Here is a 26,936-nt window from a genome sequence, read left to right as displayed (position 1 = left end):
TGCCCACAATCCCAGAGTCTGTGGATGAAATTGGCAACTTACTTTGGCTTTCCTACTATATCTCATTCTTCCATAACTGAAGCATTTGAATGGTGGGTTTCTCAAAAAATTATCTGGCGCCCCATTCCTTTAATTGTTTTCTGGTTCATATGGAAGTGGAGGAATAAAAGAATCTTCCAAAACAGTAAGGAGGATTTCGGGCGTACTCTGGATAAGGTTATTCCTTTTTATGACTCCATTCTCCATAACATTCCCCTACAGAAATATCAAAAGGTGGCAGCCTCTGACTCTCTACAGCTCAACTTCCCAAGGGCACATTTTGACGGTGCGGCAAAAGATGGCGTTTGTGCTTGTGGTGTTTACATTGGTATTTCAAGTGATCTCCAATACTATATGTATTGGAATGGTGGCAATGGGACAAATAACAAAGCAGAGACAATGGCACTGCATGGTCTGCTACTTTTCTGTTCTTTCATGGACATCAGCCCTATCAATGTTTATGGAGACTCTAAGTTTATCATTGAACATGTAAAAGGCAATCATCATATAAAAAATGATAGCCTTTCAGGATGGCTGGACAGGATAGCTGCACTATGGAAGCCTGATATATTCCCTATTTCCCACATAAAGCGCAAACATAATGATCTGGCGGATAAACTTTCAAAGGAAGGAATGCAAGCTCCATATGGTAAGTGGCACCTCAACATCACTATGGAATCCTGCTCATTTGACATACAACCCTTCTCTATGCCCGACATTTAAGATCGACAATATTCTGGTATGCTTCAGGCTCTAATTTTTGGATAGATAGTAACTCTGACCTATAGGTATATACATAGTTTTGAAAGTCTTTTAATGTTCTATGATGATGAATTATATACAGCTCAAAATTTTTGTATATGTAAAAATGAAAGATGGATAGATGAAAACTCTTTCTGAAGAGGAGGACATATCCGGGACAAAAGCCCGTCATATTTTCTGTATATTCAGATCTCTTTTTTGAACATAATATATATACTCCATACTGCTTTTTCTTCTGAAAAAAAATATAAAATTGATATAAAAATATTTTACTAATATTGTTTTTATAACATACATTAAAATATTTTATTTATTAAACAAGTGAATTCTATGTGGAATATCAATGAAATTTCCTGATCTATTTATTTTGCATTTTGGTTTTTGATATATTTTATAATGAAATTATTATATTTAGCTTTTTAAATTATATTTTTGAATGTAAGATTCAACATAGCTAAAAAAAATTTGGCCCATTTAGATTATGCACATTTCATAATTCAAATCTACAACTCCAACAAATTCCTCTAGAATTCCAAATATTAGGAAAAAACCAAAAATATTTTTTTATCAAAATCCACTCATTTGATATTTAATCATATTATTATTGTTTTTAAATATGTAAATAAATTTATTTTATCATTATTTAATAACATTATTATTTTTCTTATATTTTTAAAATATATAAATAAATTTTTCCTTATATTCTTAAAAGATATATAAATAAATACTTCAATTATGCAAACTTGTAACATTTAATTCCAACCTATCCTTTCCTATTTTGAATAAAATTTTCAAAAAATATATTCAAAACGTTGCACTACTATATTGAATAAAAATTTCAAAAAATATATCCAAAACGTTGCACTACTATATTGAATAAAAATTTCAAAAAATATATCTAAAACGTTGCACTACGATAAAAAAAGATAAAAAAGACTCCCTTTAAAGAGGGCTAGGATTAAATGAAAAATACGAAGAAGAGCCCTCCACGTTAGACTGCGGTCATTTTGAACGGCCTTGAAGGTTGATTATCTGGGAAAAGTGTTCAAATTATATTTAATAAATAAATCTGGCCCAACTGATTTCAGCGAACTTCTTCCGTAATAGCCACGTCACTTCGTTGACGAAAGAAAAAGGAGGGAATAGCATTACGAACATTCCGAACCTGAATTCTCGAGAACCGGCTCGAAAATTCTGGACGCTTCCAGAATGGAGCGGAAACATTAATGTATTTCCTCCGCTCCTGCTTTTAACATACCGACTTCTAAAGATCTTTTCGCATCCAGACTCTGCAATCAATCGGTCGTTTTGAAATCGTTTTTTCACTGATCTTCAAAACTCGGTAACCAATTTGGTTATTTTCAGATGTTTTGTTGAAATAAAATCTGGGAAAATAATAATATTTTCTTTACAGGGTAAGAGATTTGAAAGATGGCAATGGATCCTCTGTTGAGCACAGTGCAGCAGCTGTTTGGCGTGCCGGATGAAATGGAGAAGCTCCTCAACGCCCCGACTCGCTCTTATGTGCGTGATACTAAGGCCATGGCTTCGACTCCAGTGGATGTTAAAGAATACCCCAACTCCTACGTCTTTATAATCGATATGCCCGGCCTTAAGTTCAACGACATCAAGGTATCTCATTGCGCTTTAATTTCCTTCAGATCATCAAAATATGTCTATTTTCTTCTGTTTTGGCCATTTGCTAGGGTTTTGTTGAGATGTGTGTTGCTGTTTCCTGCGAAGGTTCAAGTGGAGGACGAGAACATTCTGAACATCAGTGGCGAGCGGAAGAGGAACGAAAAGGAAGAAGCAGAAGTGAAATATATTCGCATGGAGCGCAGGGTGGGGAAGTTCATGAGGAAATTCACCCTGCCCGCTGACTCTAACCTTGAGGCCATATCTGCCGTTTGTCAGGATGGAGTGCTGACCGTAACCGTTCCCAAGCTTCCCCCGCCGGAACCTAAGAAACCGAAGACAATTGAAGTTAAAATTGCATAATCCCTTCGCTGTGTAGGCAGATCTCGAAATCTTTGGTGAAATTTGTAGAATTTCGTTTAAATTAGTAGAATTTCGTTGGCCGTGCCCTAGTTTTATTTTTGCAGGATTGATAAATATCAAATGCTATGCAACGCATCTATGTATCCAACAACCTGCATTCGAATACAGATCATATATACTTCTCTTATATGATGAGCTCCCTGTTACAGCAAAACATGGCTCTGCAGCCCTTGAGCGTACTCTGATTGTGAGTATTTTTCTCGTTATCTCAATATAAATTCTGTATTTGAAAAGCTTTTATGGACATTGCTCATGGTGTATAATTTTTGGAAATTTTGCCCTGTGGAATTTAAATCTAAACTTCATCCGGATGTATTTAAAAATAAATGTATATTTTAAGAAACAATAAATGTATATTTTAAGAAACATTTTCGAGTACTCTGGTAGTGTGTTTTCCAAGTTATTTCATTATAATTTCTGTATTTGAGAAGTTTTTATGTACGTTGACCATAGTGTCATTTGTGAAAATTTTAAATTTTGTCTGTAAGCATTTAAAATAATGGTATATTTTAAGCAACATTTTCGAGTCTAATTTATAAAATGACCTGGGAATAAATTAAATGATTTCTATCCGACTAATTAGATATCATATTCTTTGAAAAAATTATTTGTGATATGTAAATATTAAATTATAAACGAATGTGAGAGCTTAGAGGTTCATACGAGCAATTGCTCCCCCACGGATAATAATTGTTGTTTATTTTTTAGTTAAAATTTATTACCTATAATTTATTGAGGTGCAGAGTAATTGTTGATGTGTTCTGTATTTTTTAATTAAATGTTTTTACCTAAAATTTATTGAGGTGCAGAGTAATGGTTGATGTCTTTTTAGTGTATTGTAATGAAAAGTTTTAGAAATAAGAACTTGATTGTACGTTGCAAAGGAGATTCAGTTGAGATTAATGTTTTGGCATTGTGTTTCTTGATTTAACTTAAAGATTTGTGTGATTTGGTTATGAGGTTTTTTATTTTTTTTCAAATTGTTTGTTTAAATTTACAATTTTGTATCATAAATATTTTGTGTTTGATTAGAAGAAATTTTTAACTTATTATATTTCAGTTGTTGTGGACTTTAAGTTCAAATTTAATGAGGTTCCAGAGATATTAAAGGTTTATTGGTTGAATGTCCAAAGTGGATTGGATGCAAGAGGATCTTTCAATATTTTGTATAGGGTTTTTTTCTTTCTAAGAAATTTATGAAAGAATGCATTTGAAATATAGTGTGGTGACATTATATAGTGTGGTGACGTTTGAAATATAGTGTGGTGACATTATATCAGTTGAATGTTTCCATGTACAAGGCATTGGAATTTTTTGACCTAAAACGCCACTAGCCATTAGATAGAGGATCACTCTGAACTTTCAATTAGTACAACATATTGCATCATAGAGACATATCTTTATGTGGTACATCAAGCTTTCAAGAACATTCCTTGTCACGACATGGTACATCATGGTGAATTTTCTTTCCATGTGGTAGATCATGGGTTCACAAGGTTTTCTTTAGCATGATATAATTTGTATTCTTTCGAAAATGTTTTTGGTTTGATTGTGACATAGTGCATCATTCTAAAATGTTGTATTCCTTCAAAGAGAAGGTTGTATCTATATGACATGGTGTGCTTTCTCAAAATTTCTTTTAGCTCAAAGAAGGAAATGTTTTAAAATGGGATTGAGTAAAGTAGTTTTAATAATGATTAAAGTGGTTTTAATAATGAGGGGAAACCAATTGAAAGCATGGTTGTTTCTTCACCCACCAACCATTAAAATACATTAAAGTTTTGGATAATCATAGTTGTCACATTTTGGTAAACTTTCAAAGAGTTTTAGAGGAACCTTCCTCTGATGATTGATTATATTAAAACATGTTGATAGGGTTGATGATTGTTGGCTATTGTGGACGATAGTTGACAATGGTTGAGTATGATTGACTATAATAGACCATGTTGATAGGGTAGATAATTGTTGACTATGGTTGATTATTATTGAGACATCAACTTCTTAGTATTTTTTAGTAGTATAACATAATGTACATCGCAAATAAAACACCTTTGGTCATGAAAGTCACATCACTTCAAAATTTCCTTTATCATAACATATCATATTGCTTCAAAGATTTTGTATGTGTGAGAAATTGAAATTGTTTGCATTTTGATATTGTGTGTATTGGATTGTTGTTTGTTGTTAGATAGCACATCATTAAAAAGTTTCCTTTGTTGCAACATATTGCATTGTAGAACCATTTCCTTTTATGTGACATATCAAGCTTTCAAGAACTTTGAAATATATCACATCATTTGAATCTTTTTGTTGTCACAACATGTCACATTGCAATGGAGTTTCTTTTTGTGTAACAAATCATAGTTCCACGTACTTTCTTTTAGGATGGCATTGTATGTATCCCACTTAAAATGCCTTGCATTGTGACATCTTGCATCATTTCAAATTGCATGTTTTTATAACACATTTTTTCCAGAGAATGTTGTTATACCATATTACTCCAACAATTTTTGTTTGTTTAACAAAATGCACTTTCTCAAGCTTTCCTTCAAAGTGAGGAAGGGAAAAATTCTAAAATGGTATTGGGTAATGCAAATTTAATAACTAGAGAAATCAAAATCTTTTAAAATGAAAGCATGGTTGTTTCTTTATCTAATAGGCACCAAAATACATGAAGTTTTTAAACAATTGTAATCATTTCATTTGGAAAACTTACAAAGAGTTCAAGAGGAATCGTGAACCTTTGATCATCCAACAAGTTGAGTAACTAAGCTTCTTTAACATTGCTTCAAAATATTATAGTGTAAAGGAGTTATTGAGAAAGAGGTGCTTGCAAGATTTTTGGATTTTGTGTCTTCCCCATATCTATCAATGGTCAATTTGGTGGGATGTCATTGTCACATTTGATATCCATAATTTCTCATCTCCCATTTATCATATGTTAGCATGGACATGTCTTGATTGAAACATGTTTAGGTGTGTCAGTGTCACTAGTGTTAACTAAAAGTGATTATAGTTGAGTATGATTATTGAATTTGGTTGAGTAGAGAGCATAATGATTAACTATAGTTGATTGTAGATTGATTTTGGTTAGGTTTGGTTGTCAATGGTTGACTAAGAATGGCGATGGTTGACTATACCAAAATATGTTGACAGAGTTGACAATATTTAACTATAATAGACAATAGTTGACTTTCTAATGGTTAAATAGGGTTGATTGTAGATTGAGTATGATTATTTTTTCTTGATTGTAGTTGATTATAATCGATTATGGTTAATAGTGTATGACTATGGTAAAACATGTTTGAGTGTGTCAAAGAATAATTATTTTTAACTAGAAGTGAATATGGTTGAGTATGATGGGTGAATTTTTTAACTAGAGGTGAATATGGTTGAGTATGATGGGTGAAATTTGGTTGAGCATGGATGAAAGTGGTTAAACATGATTGGTTGTAGTTTGACTATGGTGTATATTATTTCTATGTCTTTAAGTGTTGATGTTTGACAATCTTAGAGATTTATTTCTTATTCATTTTCTTCGTGAACTAATGAAAATTCCCAAATAGAATTGACGACACCTTTACACAAGTATCTATTGCTGGAAATCCCACATGTGCTTAAGCTCTTCCCATTTTGAAGTCAAAACAATGGGGCAACTAGACAATAGCTAATGGTAAGCATGGAATAATGATAACTAGGCTAACATTTATTGAGGTGCAGAGTAATTGTTGATGTGTTATGTATTTTTTAGTGAAAATTTATTACCTAAAATTTATTGAGGTGTAGAGTAATTGTTGATGTGTTATGCATTTTTTAGTTAAAATTTATTGAGGTGTAGAGTAATTGTTGATGTGTTTTTAGTGTTTTGTAATGAAAAAATTTAGAAATCATAATTTGATTGTATGTTGCAAAGGAGATTCAATTAAGATTAATGTTTTTGGCATTGTGTTTTTTAATTTAACTTAAGGTTTTGTTTGATTTGGTCATGATGTTTTTATGTTTTTCCAAATTGTTTATTCAAATTTACAATTTTGTATCATAAATATTTTTGTTTTAATTGGAAGAAATCTTTAGCTTATTTTTATTATTTTTTAGTTGTTGTGGACTTTAAGTTCAAATTTAATGATATTGCAGAGTTATTAAAGGCTTATTGGTTGAATGTCCAAGGTGGATTGAATGCAAGAGTATCTTCCAATATTTTGTATAGGGTGTTTTTCTTTCTAAGAAATTTATGAAAGAATGCATTTGCACTATAGTGTGGTGACACTATATCAATTAGCATGTTTTCGTGAAAACCACATAACTCCAAACTTTTCTTTGTCACAATATATCATGTCATGTCAAGGATTTTGCGTGTATAAGGAATTGGAATTTTTTGCATTGTGACGTAGTGTATATTGGACCTAAAATGTCACTAGCCATTAGATAGAGGATCACTCTGAACTTTCATTGAGTACAACATATTGCATCATAGAGACATATTTTTATGTGGTACATCAAGCTTTCAAGAACATTCCTTGTGATGTATTGCATCACTTCAATATTTTCTTTGTCATGACATGTCACATCATGGTGAAGTTTCTTTCCATGTGGTAGATCACGGGTTCACAAGGTTTTCTTTAGCATGATATAATTTGTATTCCTTCTAAAATGTTTTTGGTTTGGTTATGACGTAGTGCATCATTTTAAAATGTCATATTTCTTCGAGGAGAAGGTTGTATCTATATGACATGGTGTGCTTTCTCAAAATTTCTTTTAGCTCAAAGAAGGAAACTTTTTAAAATGGGTTTGAGTAAAGTAGTTTTAATGATGAGTAAAGTGGTTTTAATAATGAGGGGAAACCAATTGAAAGCATGGTTGTTTCTTCACGCACCAACCATTGAAATACATTAAAGTTTTGGATAATCATAGTTGTCACATTTTGGTAAACTTGCAGAGAGTTTTAGAGGAACCTTCCTCTATTGGTTGATTATATTAAAACATGTTGATAGGGTTGATGATGGTTGGCTGTTGTGGACGATAGTTGACAATGATAGAGTATGATTGACTATAATAGACCACGTTGATAGGGTAGATAATTGTTGACTATGGTTGATTATTATTGAGACATCAACTTTTTAGAATTTTTTAGTAGAATAACATAGTGCACATCGCAAATAAAACACCTTTGGTCATGAAAGTCACATCACTTCAAAATTTCCTTTATCATAACATATCATATTGCATCAAAGATTTTGTATGTGTGAGAAATTGAAATTGTTTGCATTTTGATACTGTGTTTATTGGATCGTTGTTGGTTGTTAGATAGCACATCATTAAAAGAATTCCTTTGTTTCAACATATTGCATCGTACAACCATTTCCTTTTATGTGACATATCAAGCTTTCAAGAACTTCCTTTGTAATATATCACATCATTTGAATCTTTCTATTCTCAAAAAATTTCACATTGCAATGGAGTTTCTTTTCGAGAAACAAATCATAGTTCCACATACTTTCAAGATGGCGTTGTATGTATCCCACTTAAAATGCCTTGCATTGTGACATCTTGCATCATTTCAAATTGTAGGTTGTTATAACATATTTTTTCCAGAGGATGTTGGTATACCATATTACTCCAACAAAAGATTTTGTTTGTTTAACAAAATGCATTTTCTCAAACTTTCCTTCAACTTGAGGAAGGGAAAAATTCTAAAATGGTATCAGGTAATGCAATTTTAATAATCATAGAAGTCAAAATCTTTTAAAATGGAGGGGAAAAATTCTAAAATGGTATTGGGTAATGCAATATTAATAACTATAGAAATCAAAATCTTTTAAAATGAAAGCATGGTTGTTTTTATCTAATAGGCACCAAAATGCACGGAGTTTTTGAACAATTGTAATCATTGCATTTGGAAAACTTACAAAGAGTTCAATAGGAATTGTGAACTCTTGATCATCCAACAAGTTGAGAGACTACGCTTCGTTAACATTGCTTCAAAATATTATGGTGTAAAGCGGTTATTGAAAAAGAGGTGCTTGCAAGATTTTTGAATTTTATGTCTTCCCCATATCTATTGATGGTCAATTTGGTGGGATGTCATTGCCACATTTGCTATGCATAATTTCTCATCTCCCGTTTATCATATATTAGCATGGACATGTCTTGGTTGAAACATGTCTAGGTGTGTCAGCGTCACTAGTGTTAACTAAAAGTGATTATAGTTGAGTATGATTATTGAATTTGGTTGAGTAGAGAGCATAATGATTAACTATAGTTGATTGTAGGTTGTTGATTTTGGTTAGGTTTGGTTGTTAATGGTTGACTGTACTAAAAAATGTTGACAATATTTAACTATTATAGACAATAGTTGACTTTCTAATGGTTAAAGAGGGTTGACTGTAGATTGAGTATGATTATTTTTTCTTGATTGTAGTTGATTATAATCGATTATGGTTAATAGTGTTTGACTATGGTAAAACATGTTTGAGTGTGTCAAAGAGTAATTATTTTTAACTAGAAGTGACTATGGTTGAGTATGATGGTTGAATTTGGTTGAGTAGAGATGAAAGTGGTTAACCATGATTGGTTGTAGGTTGACTATAGTGTATATTATTTCTATGTCTTTAAGTGTTGATGTTAGACAATATTTGAGATTCCTTTCTAACTCATTTTCTTCGTGAACTAATGAAAATTCCCAAATGGAACTGACGACACCTTTACACAAGTATCTATTGATGGAAATCCCATATGTGCTTAAGCCCTTCCCATTTTGAAGTCAGAACAGTTGGAAACTAGACAATAGCTACTGGTAAGCATAGAATAATGATAACTAGGCTAACATGCAAAACTATGTTAGATAAGGTGGATGGTCTAAAACTCCTAATGGTTATTAAACATAGATATAAGGCCAACACACATCTAAATGTGACATCAAATCATATAATGTGAAGAGGGACACAGTGGAACCTAGAAACCATGGGCCACTTCAAATTATCAAATCATTGTCTTTTTTGAAATAGAAATGAGAAACAAAGAAACCATAACCCCAAAAAAGTATTAGATTTTTCCTATTAGATGAGAAACTCATCCATAATAGTTCCAAGTTTTGTTGGGGCTTTTGTTTTGAATTTTTTGAAGGTATTAAGGCGAAAAATAGGTGGCGGGAGAAACGGTTGAGTTGCAGATAGGACAGCTGGGAAGGGAAGCAAGACCATGCAGTAGATGGGCAGTTGCAGCAAAGTGTCGAGAGCAAGAAGAAACAGTCGAGTGGACAAGGAGGAGAGCGGGACGCTGGCAAAGATAGCTGAACAAAACTGGTAGTGGGAGCAGTGGAGGAGAAGATAAAAAGAGAAGGCAACACAAAGAAGGGGTTGGTATCTAGTACGAGCCAGAAGCACAGAGGAACAAGATCCGAAGACATGAGTAGTTGCAGAGTGGATAGAGCTAGGCTTGGCCTAAGGTTTAAGGCATCTTGTGCCCATGATATTTTAAGTATTTGATTAAGGCTTTGCGCTTGATGTCTATTGTAATGAATCTTCCTTTGAGTTAATATGAATGAACGAATGAATGAGTTTGCATGGAATTGTGATTAAGAATATTGTTCTGGTTTACAAACCCGCTCAAAAATTTATATGAATGGTCTTTTTTGGGATGAATATGGTAACTGTAACAATATGATGGCGTGATAAATGCATTCTTTAAGATACTTACGAGTTAATGTCTAGATCGTCCTTGATATCCCTCTAATCCTTCTTGGTTTTGGTCACGACACGCCTCGTGTGAGACTCCTTACCTTTTGGGTAAAGTGAAAATTTTGGCATTGTCCTAGACTACAATGGACGCTTGTTGGTCCCTTGTGCCTGAACTTAGGGTCTTTCCTTAATGACATTTTGGTGCCAACAAATGGTTTCGTTGCCGGGACCTGGAATCACAAGGAGTGGTTTGGAATATGGTATCAAGGATATTTAAGAAGGAGATTCGGGATTGGTGGGATAACCGAGTAGATTGATTCATGTCAGAGCAGGCTACTCGTCGAAGCCAACCCACTACCAAGACAAATGAAGAAATTCTATACTCAGAGGCTGCAAGTGATCAGTACAAGATCTTCTCGTGTAAATTTACGGAAGAATTGTATAACTGGTTAAGGATATTAAAAGCGAAGAGCCGGCCAGAAGGACCTACGCCAGCTCGTCGCGTCTGGGTTCCCACAGACCCCGTAACACTCTAACACTTAGATATTGAGTTGATGAGGGCAGTAGATTTCTGGGTACAAACTGCCATAGAGGGTATGTAGTTGAGTTCGCAACAGAGAACTATCAGTCTTTCTCGAAAGCGGATGCGGTGTTCAGATCGGGGTTGAGAGGGAAATTAGTGAACGAGGTGCCCTTGTGGATTAAGATGTTGATGGTGGAGGAAGGGTTGTTACCTTTACATAGAGTAAGTATGGTAGCGTAAAACCCCAGTACTAGGGGAAGGATCTAAGGGGAGAATGTTGTCGTTTGGGGAAACTTAGATGTTGCTGAAGGAATGGATATAGAAGGATTGCAGAGAGCTAGAGATATCAGGGCACAAAGGAGAGCGCTACTAGCAGAAAAGTGGTAGGAAAGAGTAGTACAGGCGCTGAAGGAGAGATGTATGGGACCCCACCAAGCAGAAGCGGTGTCAGGGAGTCTGAAAGAGGGAAATAAGATGGAAAAGGATGTAGAGCAAGAGCGAGATGTTGACTGGATAGATAGGAGCCAGGAGAATGACAGGGACTCCCCCTCCCAGGTTGCGGGTAAGATACTAGAAGGAAGCAATTGCAGTGTTTACGAGGAGGATACAGAAGATGAGATGTGTGATGTGATGAGAAGATTGTTCATAGAGGGGACATGTCAGATGAAGTTCAGCAGTAGAATCCCCAAAGTTCAGGTAGTGTTCACCCTGACCTTCCCCTAGTGCTTTACAAAAACCCTGATAAAATTGTTGCTAAGTTGATTAAAGTGATATGAGTACATAGTGTGCATGAAAGATATAAGATGAGCTTTAATACATCTAATAGCAGTCGAACTAGCAATATTAGTAACCTAGGATTACAAGGATCGTGGCAACCCAGAAACCAAGGATTCGTGCTCCTAGCACATACTCGAGCCAACATGGTGGGATCCTTTATTAGATATTTGGAGTTTGATGGTAGAGGGAATGAAGATGTGGAACAACATTGGGACCTATGTGAAGCTATATGGAGAGTCTACCAAACACCGGACAATGTGAAATTGATTGAGTTCCAGACTACGTTAAGGGAGAGAGCTCTAAGGTGGTTTATCAAATGGGCAGAGCTGAATCAGAATCCTTTTGTGGATGACATCAAGAAAGGCTTCGTTCAAGAGTTCAAAGTATCGCAAATAGATCAGCGAGGACTGTGAGAACTATGGGAGATCAACAAGAAGGAAGGAGAGACTGCTTGGGAATTAATGCAAAGATTCAAAGATGCTATTGGAAAGTTAAGCTATATAATAGATCCTAATCACCAGAGGGATTGGTTCATTAAAGCACTCCTACGCCTTACAAGGACATCGCTGATGCAACAGAAGATTGGAACTCTCCAAGATGCCCTAGAGCAAGCGTCACGTATCGAAGCCATCACAGGATACCCCGAAGAGTATTGGGGAGGGATGGGATCACAAGACCCATTGATCATGGGCCTCCAAAATTAGATCGCTAGTCTGACTGAGAAATTAAAAGATCTATGGACGATTCGATCCGTGAGGCCCAATCTATGGTGCACTCACTACTTAATAGAGGGCCATGTGGCGATTGAATGCCCAATACTGTGAGGCACAAATAGTTCAGTAAGAATTGCAGGATCATCAGGGGCCCTGCCAACAACAGGTGTTGTGGCGGTTGGATCGCAAGGAGCTTTCATAGGCCGAAATTTGTGAGACTACTATGAAGTCTATAGAAACTACAAACATTTTCCACTAGTATCTCCAATATCGCAGAAGTAATCCAATATAACAAACAACAATTACTGTGAGTTTTGTCCATCCATGACTCACCACACCAATTAGTGCAGAGAATTAGATGCCCTAGCAGAACGGCTAGACAGGTCAACATTCAGAATCAATGAAACTAGTCATGGAGGACGGGGAGGAGGCATGAGAGGAGGAAGAACACGCGGTAGAGGACTCGTAAGGTGCTACAATTGCGACTAGGAGGGACATGTAGCTAGAGACCGCCCACTCCCAAGAAGGTATTGGTGCTCACAATGCCAGGCCAATGCACATGCCACAAAAGATTTTCCTGAGCTAGTTTGCAAAATGGGAAGAAAGAACTAGACAGAGGGGAACTAATTTGATCAACAAAAAACCACAGACATCTGACACGCTCCTAGTAACTAATATAAACATAGTTACCAGAAGGGGTAAAAAGATAGGGGATGATCAGAGTTGGTGGACTGCCCTTCAATTTTTTTGGTAGCGTCCCCAAAGCGGTCATACAACCCCACCCAATAGAAACAATACTATCAGGAAACAACCAAGTTGTTCGATAGTTTAACAGAGAAAAAAGGAAACAAGAAACAAGATTCATGCATAGTTGTAAACACTCGACCAATTGAAGAATGGTTTAGGCTATTCTTGCAAATTGTTGATAATGAACATATGCTAAAGGAGTTGCACAAGAGTTTAAAAGCAGTACTATCGAAAGAAGACAAAGGAGAAACACTGTCAGAAAATTTACCCGAAAGACATTTGAGGAGGATACAGAGGAATAAGAAAAGAACCGGTAGAGAATTCCGGATTGATGCTCAAGTTGCAGGATTTCAGATTAAATATATAATGTTAGATCTGGGATTTGATGTAAATATCTTGCCCAGAAAAACATGGGAAGTGTTAGGAAAGCCGCAACTAAAATATTCACCAATCCAACTACGGATGGAAAACCAGTATTGCATCTTGCCCATCGGAAGGATGAAAGACGTAGAAGTGGATGTGGTAGGTGTAAAAACTCATACTAAATTTGAAGTAATAGATATAATGGGTGATAAGGACCCTTACCCAACACTCCTTGGTATTAACTGGGAATATGAGAACTATGCCATCATTGATTTGAAGAAGGAGTTGATGATTTTTGAAGTAGAAGGAATGCAGGTAATACAACTGCTAGATCCATATCAAGGACCAAGGTTCATTGAACCTATCGATGATCGAGATGAGCCTGGGATGCTGGATCAGTTGTTCAGGCTAACTGCAGGAAAAAGAGAAGACTACATAAATAGCACAACAGGAGGATCAAGTAGTTGGAGAAGCATACAAATCTCAGAAGATGGCTCGAAAGCCGCTTGGAATGCGTGGCAACAAGGAGGATATGAGGTTGATACCAAACATTGAGACAAGAGATGCAAGGTAAACTAAATTGGGACAGAGGTAAGTAATTACCCAACTTTTCATGGCATAGAATCAATAGATATTTTTTTGAATAAGGTGGATAGAACTATAAGGGAAATCCACAAGGTCCCGTTATTGGATATTGCATTACAAGCCACCCCAACAAGGTGGTGGGGAGTGCATTGCAACACCCTGTATGAATGGGAGAATATCAAGTGAGCCATGAGGGAAAGATTTAGACAAGAAGGAGACCGGTCGCAGGAGAAGGTGAAGTATAGAGGAAACTCTGATCCCTGGAAACATCTAGAAAACTACACAAAGAAGTGGAGAAAAGAGTGAGTCCCAAAGGATCTTTGGGTGCACATGTTCATACATACCTTGGGTACAATTCCCCAAGCATGGTATATACAGGAGGAAATTCGAAGACAAATAGTAGACTGGGATGTTATGGCTAACTAATTCAGCATCAATTTCTCGTTCAAAGATAGTGATTGACGCCTGACTGAGACCTTATATGCCATTAAAAGAATCATGTTTACTCCAGGAAAACTATGGGAGGGGTGCATTGATGAAATATTCCTACAGTATTTCTATGAAACAGGGTATCTAGAATTCATGTCTTGTGGAAAATTTAATGCGGATTCGGAGGAGGATGATTTGGAAGGACTTAGACACTTGACATTTCAATAAATTGAAGGAGAGAGAGGTATTCAAGAGGTCCCTTCAACGAACGCCCCCCATTTTCTCCCAATAAAGTTGTGGAATCAAAAAATTGGCTCAGAAAACAAACCTACGATCGAATCCATTGGAGATTATTAGGACAAGCAAATAACTAAGGAAATTTTTGATTTGTTGCATGAATATGAATACATATTTCCAGCCTCTATTGTCGAGTTAAAAGGAATAATAGGGGACATTAGAGAGATGAATATTATGTTGAAGCCAGATGCATGTCTAGTATAGCACAAACCATACAGGCTAAACCCGAGGTAAAAGAGAAAGTCAAGAAAGAGATTGATAAGATGTTAGAAGCAAGACTTATATGCTCAGTAAGTGAAGCGGAATGGATCAGCCCAATTGTAATACAGAATAAGAAGGATGCCACGAAAATTAGGGTTTGTGTAGATTGCAGGAGCCTAAACAATTCATGTGTACATGACCCATTTCCAACGCCATTTAATGATGAGGTCCTGGATAACATTGCCAGAAATGAGGCCTACTCTTTCATTGATGGATTCTTAACATATGATCAAGTTCACATAGTGGAAGAAGATGAGAAGAAAACAAAGTTCACCACAGAATGGGGGTCTTATGCCTATCATGTCATGCCATTCGGTCGGAAGAATGCACCAGTTGTTTTCTCTCAGATTTTCATAGTTGCTTCAGAGATTACATTCACCGATTTTGATGCAGGAGCATCATGGTTTTGAAAATGTGTACATTTAGTAGAATATAGGTGGTCTTGTGTTTTCAAAAGAGTGGTTTTCCTAAATATATAATTAATGTAATTTTAAATATTTTGAGTGATTTAGGTGAGACATTTATAATAGGAGTTAATTAAATATTGTGAGGATATTTGTAAATGTTCTCGAATGTGGGAGAACATGAGTGATGATGAGTAATTAGTATGGATTGAGATATTGTAAATCTTAGAAAGTAGTTCATGATTTATGGAGGATCCTTAGGATTAGTTGAAAGTTGAGATCCTCAAGGGATAAATAAGATATTTTAGGAACTAATTGAGGACTTAGAGGATTTAGTTGAGAAGATTGAGGATCTGAACCAGAATTGGAAACATAATGTTTTTGTATAAATGTAAACCTCAAAGGCATAAGGAAAAAAAGGCAGAATGAAGAATAATCCTTAGATAGGGAATAGATACGGTTTGGATTGTAAGCCTACAATCATTGAAGCGAGAGAAAGAATATTTTGTATATACATTTGTTTTTGAATACAAAGATTCATTTTCTAAGTTATATAGTGCGTATAAAGAAATAAATTGATAAATTATATTTGTAGTGGAGAACTCTGTTTAATATGTATATGTATGAGAATTTCGAGCAGAGAATGAGTGTAGAGAAGGAATACAGAGGAGGATGGTGGTTGGACTGTATGAATCCGATTAAAGAAATCAGCACAAAGCTCAGAGGTAGAAGTTTTAAAGAATCACACAGAAGAATAACTAAAGATAAGAGTCATGCAGAAAAAGGGAACTAAAGACAGAAAGGCCAAGAAGAATTCCTTTATGAATTTTAGGAGAATTGATAGAGGACCTAAGAACAGATAAGAAGAGAAGATATGGCCAAGTGGAGATCAAATTATGATCACGGTGAAACGTTCCAGTACTGTTGGAGATAATCGAATGATTATAGAGGTTGTAGACACACTGATAAAGAAGTCAAAAGGTAGGATTGACCTTACGCTAGACTTGTATATGGTATCAATAAGAGGGAAAGAGCACGATGTTTTGTGGATCATCATAATTAAATGCTCTGTGTAGCAAACCCGATGATGAAGTCTGATTGCAAGGTGGAGTGGAGTAACATTCAACGATCCACGTTGAATGTAATCTGAGTGCCAAAGTGAAGTGCGTAACTGCGGAGGTTAGGAGTCTACGGGTGTCTTGATCATGGTTGAAGGCCCGCACTCAATCCTAACCATCGATCACATTTTCAACCGCTTACGTCACAGTCAACTGCAGGGGTTAAGTTGTTTGGTAACCCATGTGTTAGTTGAAGGGCCGCAGACTGTAGGATTTGATGGCCTCCGTTATCCAATGGATATCGGGTTTTAAGATGATCGAATGATAATCTCAAATCCGGATCCGAACTCTTATAGACCAAGAGTTTATAAACCATATCGGCTCTGTAAGGGTGGTTAAGTGTCGTGCAAGTTCCCTGGCCAATATCGTTGTGAACCATTAGATCTAGCACGCTTTGATCAATAGCGTAGTGTAAAGCCCCTGTGCAAAAAGGGAAAGTCAACATGGGACCAATTGCTATTCAATTGCTGTTGGATCAACAACCATCAGATTAAGGATGAGATCGATGGTGGAAAATTAATCCGATAAGATTTGCGGGGAAGGTAGAACCAAGAAGTGTATGGACGCGAGTTTATTTTATTTGGAGTTCGGTTTTGTGCATTTAGGTGGGACCGGCGTTTGTTGGCGGATTATGCATTAAAGCGTTCTTTGGTGATTGGTCGGGTTTGTGTTAAAACCCACCAATGTAAATGCTTTCGATTTGTATAGGTGGGTAATAACCCATAGGTTCATGGTAAGGTGATTATGAAAACCAGGGGAATTTCCTTTAGGTGGTTTTTCCTGCGTCATTTTGGTATCAGAGTAGGAATAGGTAAATGTTTTTGAACAACTCAGAGCAAGAGTGAAACAGTGAAAGAAAAATCATGAAGGAGTAATTGTTACTAACATTTAGAGCTTTACCAAGATAAAGCAGGGAGATTGAAAGAAATAATCAGATTCTAAATCTGATTGATAGTTGCTGAATGTTGAAAATTTGCACAGTGAAGGCATGAAGATCTGCTGAAACAGATTTGCAGGAGTGGTGAGATCCTGAAGACAGGTGATGGTATGAAAATTTGTCTAATGATTAGTAGAAATCGAATGAGTGAGAATTTAGAGCAGGATTACAGTAGTTAAACTGTAAGAGGGACTTTTGCAAGTTCTTGAAGTAGCAAAGTTTGAAGATACAGCTAAAGGCTGAATAAAAGAACAGTCCATTCAAAGTGCAGGTGAATGGGGGAATAAGATCATGCAGAGATCTTGAAGGTGAGATGATATGTTTTATTTTAATTTGAAGATTGGAGAGTTTGTGGTATTTATATTGATGCACAAGTAGCAATGTAAGAAGGTGAGAAGATTGCAGCAACCTAGAGCAATGAATGCTCAATTGGTTCCATAGGAAAGAACCAGAGAAATGCTAACAGACTAAGCTCAGAAGAGAGAAGCTTAGTGAAGCATATGTAGCAAGAAGGAGAATTGTTACTGCAGGGGTTTTGTTGCAGCTCACAAAGGCAATTCCACAGAGGATGTGGGTAGAATTGCTAAGGGATGAAGGAAGTTGGTAAGAGTTTTTAAGTGAAAGAAGAGGTGGTCAGAACCTAGTATTTCATTGTGAGAGGATAGTTGTGTTCTTAAAGTGCAGATGAGTTGAAGCCTAGAAGGAGTAGAGGAAAATGCTCAAGGAGGTTCTAGATAGAGGACAAGTACTTGCCAAAAGACCAAGTACAGAGGAAAGCTTGGTGAGGTAAGGGGCAGTAGGGAAGACTTGCTGTTGCAGAGGCTTGCGCAACTCATAGTAAAGTAAGTGAGGAACTCATAGAGATGGAAAGGATGATGACTAGTGACAGTCATAACAGAGGTTATGAAAGAGATCAAATCAAATGACAAAAGAAGAAAGATGTCAAGGAAAATGGCATGCGAATGAGTGACGAAAATATGATAAAGAAATGGCTGAGATGGCAGTTCAACTTGAAGTATTAATGGAAATGTTACAGAGAAATGAGAAGGACCAGAAATATGGTTATGTCATGAGGAAGAAAGTGAAGTGGCAGAGGCTACAAGAGAAGAGGAATCAACAAGAAAATATGCAGTTAATAAAGGAGCTGAGGGAGCTTGAATAGATTATAGATGTCAAATTGAAGGTAGAGAAGCTAAAAGGAGTTGAGCTACAACAAAAGGAAAATGTTGGAGAAGGTGTTGAAGTTTTGGTATGTGAACCAAAACATGGACCATTAATTTTTGAAAGTAATGAAGAGGCAGAGGAGTTGAATCATATGAATGATTCAAAGCAGCCAAAAGACTTGATGACTGAAGCATCAAATGACACTGTAAGGTCCTGTGTTTTTAAAATTGATAATTTGTGTATGGTTGCAAGTTTGGAAGAAGATAGATAGTCTTTTAAATCTGTCAAAAATATGGAAGAATACCTTCCATAAGATGAAAGTTTTGAAGCAATGTATGACAATGAGACTGGAGAAGAAACAGTTCACTACAGTGAACAAGTGCAGAGAGGCATCATTAAAACAGATGGTGTGGAAAAGAGACTTGTTGATAGTCTCAAGGATTCTTTGAGTTTGAATCAGCGTACTAATGTGTTGACAGAGGAGTTAAAGGAAAGATCAAAGCAACGTACTGAAAGGTTGCCAGAGGAGGAAGAGGCACAAAGGCCTTATGACAGTCAAGAAGAAGTTGACAAGTACAGTAAACAAAAGCAAAAAATTATCTTGAAGGACAATATGGCAACAACTGAAAAGGTGCAAGACAATAGTGAACAAGAAGGTAAGGATGTAAGGGTGGCAGTAATGAAAATTCAGCAATCAAGAGTTGAAGGCAATGAACAGATAGAGGATATATTGGACAGAGAGATTGAACTAATAAGAAGGATAATGATAAAGGTGTCTCAGAAGAAGACAACAACAGGAAAGCAAAGAAGCAGCAGTAAGAGGAAGACAACAGAAGAATGTGAGAGCATAGCAAGTGGGAAATTGCAGAATAAGGTATGGAAACCTGGAAAACAACAATAGACAACAACAACAACAGAACAGCTGAAAGGAAAAGAAATAGGCAAAGATAAATTACAAAACAAAATCTGGGATCCAGGAGGACAAAGATTAGAAGCACATGATCTGGAGATCATGATTATTTTCTACTTTGGGAGTCTGATGCAGGAGCATCATGGTTCCGAAAATGTGTACATTTAGTAGAATCTAGGTGGTCTTGTGTTTTCAAAAGAGTGGTTTTCCTAAGTATATAATTAATGTAATTTTAAATATTTTGAGTGATTTAGGTGAGACATTTAGAATAAGAGTTAATTAAATATTGTGAGGATATTTGTAAATGTTCTCGAATGTGGGAGAACATGAGTGATGATGAGTAATTAGTATGGATTGAGATATTGTAAATCTTAGAAAGTAGTTCATGATTTATGGAGGATCCTTAGGATTATTTGAAATTTGAGATCCTCAAGGGATAAAGAAGATATTTTAGGAACTAATTGAGGACTTAGAGGATTTAGTTGAGAAGATTGAGGATTTGAACCAGAATTGGAAACAAAATCCTTTTGTATAAATGTAAACCTCAAAGGCATATGGAAAAAAGGGAAAAATGAAGAATAATACTTAGATAGGAAATAGATAGGGTTTGGATTGTAAGCCTATAGGCATTGAAGCGAGAGAAAGACTCTTTTGTATATACATTTTTTTTTGAATACAGATATTCGTTTTCTGAGTTATATAGTGCGCATTAAGAAATCAATTGATAAATTATGTATGTAGTGGAGAACTCTGTTTAATATATATATGCATGAGAATTTCGAGTAGAGAACGATTGCAGAGAAGGAATACAAAAGAGGATGGTGGTTGGACTGTATGAATCCGATTAAAGAAATCAACGCAAAGCTCAAAGGTAGTAGTTTTAATGAAGCACACGGAAGAATAACTAAAGAGAAGAGTCATGCAAAAAAAGGGAACTAAAGACAGAAAGGCCGAGAATAATTCCTTTATGAATTTGAGGAGAATTGACAAAGGACCTAAGCACAGATAAGAAGAGAAGTTATGTCCAAGTGGAGATCAAATTATGATCATGGTGAAACATTCCAATACTGTTGGAGATAATCGCATGATTATAGAGGGTGTAGATACACTGATAAAGAAGTCAAAGGGTAGCATTGACCTTACGCTAGACCTGTATATGGTATCAATAAGAGGGAAAGAGCATGATGTTGTGTGGATCATCATAATTAAATGCTCTATGTAGCAAACCCGGAGATGAAGTCTAATTGCAAGGTGGAGTGGAGTAACATTCAACGATCCACGTTGAATGTAATTTGAGTGCCAAAGTGAAATGTGTAACTGTAGAGGTTAGGAGTCTACGGGTGTCTTGATCGTGTTTGAAGGCCCGCACTCAATCCTAACCATCGATCACATTTTCAACTGCTTACGTCACAGTCAACTGCGGGGGTTAAGTTGTTTGTTAACCTGTGTGTTAGTTGAAGGGCTGCAGACCGTAGGATTTGATAGCATCATTATGCAATGGATATCGGGTTTTAAGACGATTGGACGATAATCTCAAATCCGGATCCAAACTCTTATAGACCAAGAGTTTATAAACCATATCGGCTCTGTAAGGGTGGTTAAGTGTCGCGCAAGTTCCCTGGCCGATATCATTGTGAACCATTGGATCCAGCACGCTTTGATCAATGACGTAGAGTGAAGTGCCTGTGCAAAAAGGGAAAGTCAACGTGGGACCGATTGTTGTTCAATTGTTGTTGGATCAACAACCGTCAGATTAAGGATGATATCAATGGTGGAGAACTATTCCGATAAGATTTGCGGGGAAGGCGGAACTGAGAAGTGTATGGACGCGAGTTTATTTTATTTGGAGTCCGGTTTTGTGCATTTAGGCGGGATCGAAATTCGTTGGTGGATTATGTGTTAAAGCATTGTTTGGTGATTGGTCAGGTTTGTGTCAAAACCCACCAATGTAAATGCTTTCGATTTGTATAGGTGGGCCATAACCCACAGGTTCACTGTAAGGTGATTATGAAATCCAGGGGAATTGCCTTTAGGCGGTTTTTCCTGCCTCAGATTCTTAGAAGTATATATGGATGATTGGACAATATACAGATTGCTAAAGAAATGCACTAGTACCCTTTGGGTGATGTTTGAGCGGTGCAGACAACTGCAAATCTCCTTAAATATGAAGAAATGCATCTTGCAGTTCCATTCGAAACACTGTTGAGATATATTGTTTGCAAGGATAGTGCTTGTGTAGATTCCACTGTAGAAATTTGAATAATATAACACTTATTCACAGAGATTATCCTGATTATAAACTATTTGTGGAATGCATGCATAATACATAACCTCCTTACCATTGATCATCAATTTGCGGAATTAAAAAAACAATCGCATGCACACATTGAAACATCAATCACACATATCAACACAGTATGTAATGGGGAAAGCATACAGCTGAAAACCCCCAACTATCTGTATATTATAATGATAGGGAACATGTAACAATACATAGTACAATACTCCTCACAAGTACTCAGTACTATCTCCACATGCTACACACAAACTAGCTCAGATCTGAACAAGTCACGAGTTCAAATCTCCTCCAGTGTTTCCCTGCCTCTACTGCGCAATCCAAGTTGAGAATAGATCAGATCCAAGTTTGAATTCCCTTGGCTTTTACTGCACAATCCTCATTTGCAATCTCAATCAATGATTGTGCAAATCTCATGCACAGCTATAGTCACAACTGATAGTAGTCTCACCCTTTCACCCACCTCTAACACTTGTCTCCACTGAACTGTCCATGCACTGAGTTAACTGATGTATTCTTTAGTTGATTTATGAGTTAATAATTAGTGAATTAATTAATAATTAATTCACATCACTCATCACTAGTGTATTTTACAGTTAGACTATTTACAACTAGTTCAACTAAGTCAAACTGAACACAACTCCATCAACTCCTCAATCAACTTCACCAAACTCAATCACTTGAGTTCTAACTGAAGTCCATCATGCAATAGCTCAAATAACCCATAGGAAAAGAGTATTTCCTTCTGGCAGTTGCATGTGCCACATCCGTAGCTCGAACTGAAGTGTTGCAAGAGGATAAGATAATGTTTACAGTCCAAATATTATTAAGAGCTAATAATATTCGACTGTTCTATTTTTTGACTGGCAGTCTAAAAATAGATTCTGCCCATATGTCTAAAAATAGAGGTCCATCTATTTTTACCAACATGACCAATCATCCATAAATAGCATCCTGCAACTCATAGACCATGATCCATATGTCTAAAAATAGACATAGTCTAAAAATAGACTTTGCACCAAAAATCGCCTACAGGCCCACTTAGTGAAGGCGACTTCTTTTCACTAAGCTCCATCATCTTGTTGCATTTTCAACACTCCCTCTCAACAAGATATGGATTATCTACAACCCCTATCCTGCCTCTGTGGTATTCGAATTTGCTCCTGGTGAGCGCCTTCGTCAAGATATCAGCCTCCTGATCTTCCGTGGGAATGTATGAAAGTAACATGATTCTCCGCTGCACACAATCTCTGATATGATGGTACCTGATGTCGATGTGCTTGGATCTATCATGAAATACTGGATTAGCCGAGAGTTTAATGCAACTCTGGTTATCACAATAAATCACAGTAGGCTCCAAGTGTGACCCGAACAACCCAACCAGGATCTTCCTCATCCATATAGCCTCACATGCAGCCAAACTTGCTGCCATATACTCGGCCTCTGCTGAACCGAGTGCCACGGATCTCTGCTTGCTGTTGTACCAAGAAACTACTGTCGACCCAATACTAAAGATCCCTCCAGATGTTCTCTTTCTGTCTGTTGGGCTCCCTGCCCAATCTGCATCTGTGAAGCCACATAGCTTCACCTCATCCTCCTGTCTGTACCACAATCCATATCCCGATGTGCCTCTGAGATAATGCAATACATGCTTGCCTACCTTCCAAAAGAGCTTGGTTGGCTTAACCATAGCTTGTGAAAGCTGGTTAACAACATAGCATATATCGGGTCGTGTATTGACCAGATACATAAGCGACCCCACCAACTGTCGATAAATAGTGGCATCCACTACCTCCGTTGAAGTAGCATTCTCCTTCCTCCAACCTCCAGGAAGAGGAGTATCAACAGGCTTGCAACCATGCATGTTGAACTTCTCCAGTATCTCCCGGGCATACTTACTCTGAGAAACAAATAGTCCATCACTGCGCTGCCAAATTTCCAATCCCAGGAAATAATGAAGGAGGCCCAAGTCCTCATCTCAAACTCTCTAGCAAGATCCTCCTTGCATGAAAGTATCAACAACTCATCTCTCGTCAAAATCAAATCATCTACATAAAGTACAATGATCAGCAACTTACCCTCTATCTGTGAGAAGCCTCAGGCAAAAAATCTTGCCTTGTACTTCTCCACACTCCCATTAGCTGCCTGCTTCACTTTGTAGATCCATCTCGAACCCACCACTGATTTCCCCTCCGGTCTTGGAACAATCTCCCATGCACTGTTTCTGACAATCGAATCATACTCTTCCACCATGGCATCTACCCATGTGGGATCCTCCATAGCTTCCTCAAAGAGGATGGCTCAGTCACGACACATTTGCTCACAAGAGCCATGTATCCAGTGTACCGATCAGGTGACTATCTCTGTCTGCGCTGTGCTGTAGGTGGTCCTACAACCTTCTCTACATCTTGAGCCAGTCGCTCAGCTTCTGTAGTGCGCTTTCGCCCTTTGATGGTTGGCACTGCATGAGCGGTCTCTTCCACTCCATGAACTTCATCTTGTGGCTGCTCCACATCCTGAAGCTCATCCTTAGGAACTAATAGCTCCTCATATGCATGCAAGTGTGGCTTCCTCTCAAGCGAACACTTCATGGCTTTCTCCTCCTGAAATTTGATATCCCGTCGCACAACAGTCTTGCGACTGTCTGGCAAATACACACGATAGTTGTGGGGCGTATCAGTGTACCCCACAAATATCCCAACCTCTGCGGTCGACTCTAGCTTCTTCCTGGCATCCTTCGTCACATGCATGTAAACAGGAGAACCAAAAATCCTCAAATGGGAAATATCAGGCCTCTTACCAAAATAAGCCTCCTCGGGTGTACTCATGCCAAGTATCTTATGAGGACAACGGTTCTGCACATATACTGCAGTATTGCATGCTTCCGCCCACAAGTGAAGGGGTAGGACCTGATCATGCAACATCGCCCGTGCAGCACCCACGATCGTTCTTTTCTTCCACTCAGAAACCTCGTTCTGCTGTGGGTTATGGGGAGTTATGAGCTCTCTTCGAATCCCTTCTACGCTGCAGAAGTCCTTGAACTCGCTAGAGATGAATTCACCACCATTGTCTCTCCTGAGAGCCTTCACCTTCTTCCCTGATTCCTTCTCGACCAGTGCTTTGAACTCATAGAACTTTGAGTATGTCTCGCTCTTCTTCTGCATGAAGAAGATCCAACACTTTCGAAAGAAATCATCAACAAAGATCACATATTACTTGTGCTTTGCTGTCGAAGCTACTTAGAAAGGTCCACACAAGTCTGTGTGAATTCTCTCAAGGATCGTCGTGGTGCGACTATCCTTCTCGTGAAAGGTGGCTTTCACAAATTTTCACAAAGTACACCCCTTGCACTGATCTGACTGCGCAAGAGTGCCTTTAGGAAGCCTAGTAGAAATCTGCTGCAGTATCTTCAAGGCTCCATGGTGAAGGTGGTCCAATCTTTGGTGCCACAGCTCGCCATCATCCCGGCTCACCAATCCTTCTACCTTGCATGCCATTGCTGTGCAGCCATCTACATGCAATTGATAAAGGTTCTTGACTTGAACCCCTATCTTCCGGGTTTCTCCAGTTGTCTTACTGCGCAGGAAAGCCTTTCCCTCACTGAAGACAACATCATATCCCTTGTCTTCTAACATCACCACAGAGATAAGATTCTTCTTCAATCCTGGGACATGCATCACTTCCTTCAATACGAAGGGTTTACCAAACTCCCTCTCAAAGGAAATGGTACCATTACCGATCGCACTGTATCTACCATCATCGCCCATCTCGATGTGCACTCCAAGATCTTTCTCATCTAGATCAAAAAACAAATCTTGATCTCCTGTCATGTGAAAAGACGCACCACTGTCCAAGAACCATACCGATCCCATCACACTTGATACCAAGCATGCAATCAACAAAAAATCTAGCTCAAACTGCGAGGCTAAGGCCTCTCCCGCTGCAGATCCAGCAACTTGCTTATTTTTCTTCTTCTGCGGACAATTTGTGGCATAATGTCCGTGCTGGTGACAGTGAAAGCACTTCACCTTGGACATGTCCTGCTTCTTGCCTTTCGCACCGGAATGAGAAGCTTTCTTGTTCTTCCCCTTCTTTGCTTTGGTAGCCAAAGCACAATTTTCTTCATCAGATGCCTTTGATGAAGATCTGTCCCTGGTATTCTGCCTGATCTCCTCTTGCACAAGATCAGACCAAAGTCTCTCCCATCCTGGCAACTCTCCTGACCATTGAAAGAGTCCTGATAGGAATGCCAACTCTTTGGAAGACCAAGGAGAGACAAGCTCACTAAGTCCTCATCATCGATAGTTACCCCCACACTTCCCAGCTCATCCTGGCATTGGGTGAACTTCGTGAGATACTTGGGCATACTGTCTCCTTTCTCACACTTAATGTTTCTGAGTTTATCCTTGAGCGCCAACTTCCTCTAGTCGCTCTTGCTTTGGAATAAATCTGTCAACACTTTCCACATCAAGTATGGAGAAGCCTTTCCATGCAGGCTGGATACAATGTGATCCTTCACGCCCTCCAACAGAATCCTTCGACACTTCGCTGTCTTCTTTTGCCAAGCCTCAACTTGAGCAGCATCAGTAGTCTTTGGGACATCAGCATCTATGAACTCCTTCAACCCATTTTCATCTAACACTGCCTCCATCCCGTCTTTCCATGCAATATAATTCGAGCTTCCTTCAAGGGCATACTCCAATCGCAATCCGTTGAAAGACATTTCAACTTCGACACCAAGAAAACACTGCTGCAAATTCGAATTCCACCAGCTCAAAACTTAATCGATTCTGATCTAAAATTCGTGAGAACAAAGTATTTCTCGTACAAAGATTGACTGTATGGGCATTTACCGGATATCTCACCTTCCAAAAGAA

At 37.5% G+C, this 26,936-nt stretch overlaps 1 protein-coding gene across 1 annotated transcript; it reads left to right on the top strand.

The window, feature by feature from the left end:
- Nucleotides 1–1,997: 1,997 nt before the first annotated feature.
- On the top strand, nt 1,998–3,103 carry LOC149229347 (17.1 kDa class II heat shock protein-like). The gene is made up of 3 exons (XM_089375820.1): nt 1,998–2,143; nt 2,216–2,433; nt 2,545–3,103. The coding sequence occupies exons 2-3, from the start codon at nt 2,233–2,235 to the stop codon at nt 2,797–2,799; spliced, it is 456 nt and encodes a 151-aa protein (XP_089231946.1). The 5' UTR covers nt 1,998–2,143; nt 2,216–2,232; the 3' UTR covers nt 2,800–3,103.
- The last annotated feature ends 23,833 nt before the right edge of the window (nt 3,104–26,936 follow it).

The sequence above is a fragment of the Pinus tabuliformis genome, chromosome J (assembly GCF_031772625.1).
Source record: "Pinus tabuliformis cultivar Carrire ecotype Pingquan chromosome J, CPIR1, whole genome shotgun sequence".
In the NCBI taxonomy this organism is placed as follows: Eukaryota; Viridiplantae; Streptophyta; class Pinopsida; order Pinales; family Pinaceae; genus Pinus; species Pinus tabuliformis.
Note: the sequence above shows the minus strand (reverse complement) of the source record. Positions and strands in the feature narration are given on the sequence as shown.

What these genes read in the sequence shown, in the direction of transcription:
- LOC149229347 (XM_089375820.1), top strand. Translation starts at nt 2,233, where the DNA reads ATGGCAATGGATCCTCTGTTGAGCACAGTGCAGCAGCTGTTTGGCGTG. An exon ending in TTAAGTTCAACGACATCAAG is followed by an intron (nt 2,434 to 2,544) that starts GTATCTCATTGC and finishes TTTCCTGCGAAG; the next exon opens with GTTCAAGTGGAGGACGAGAA.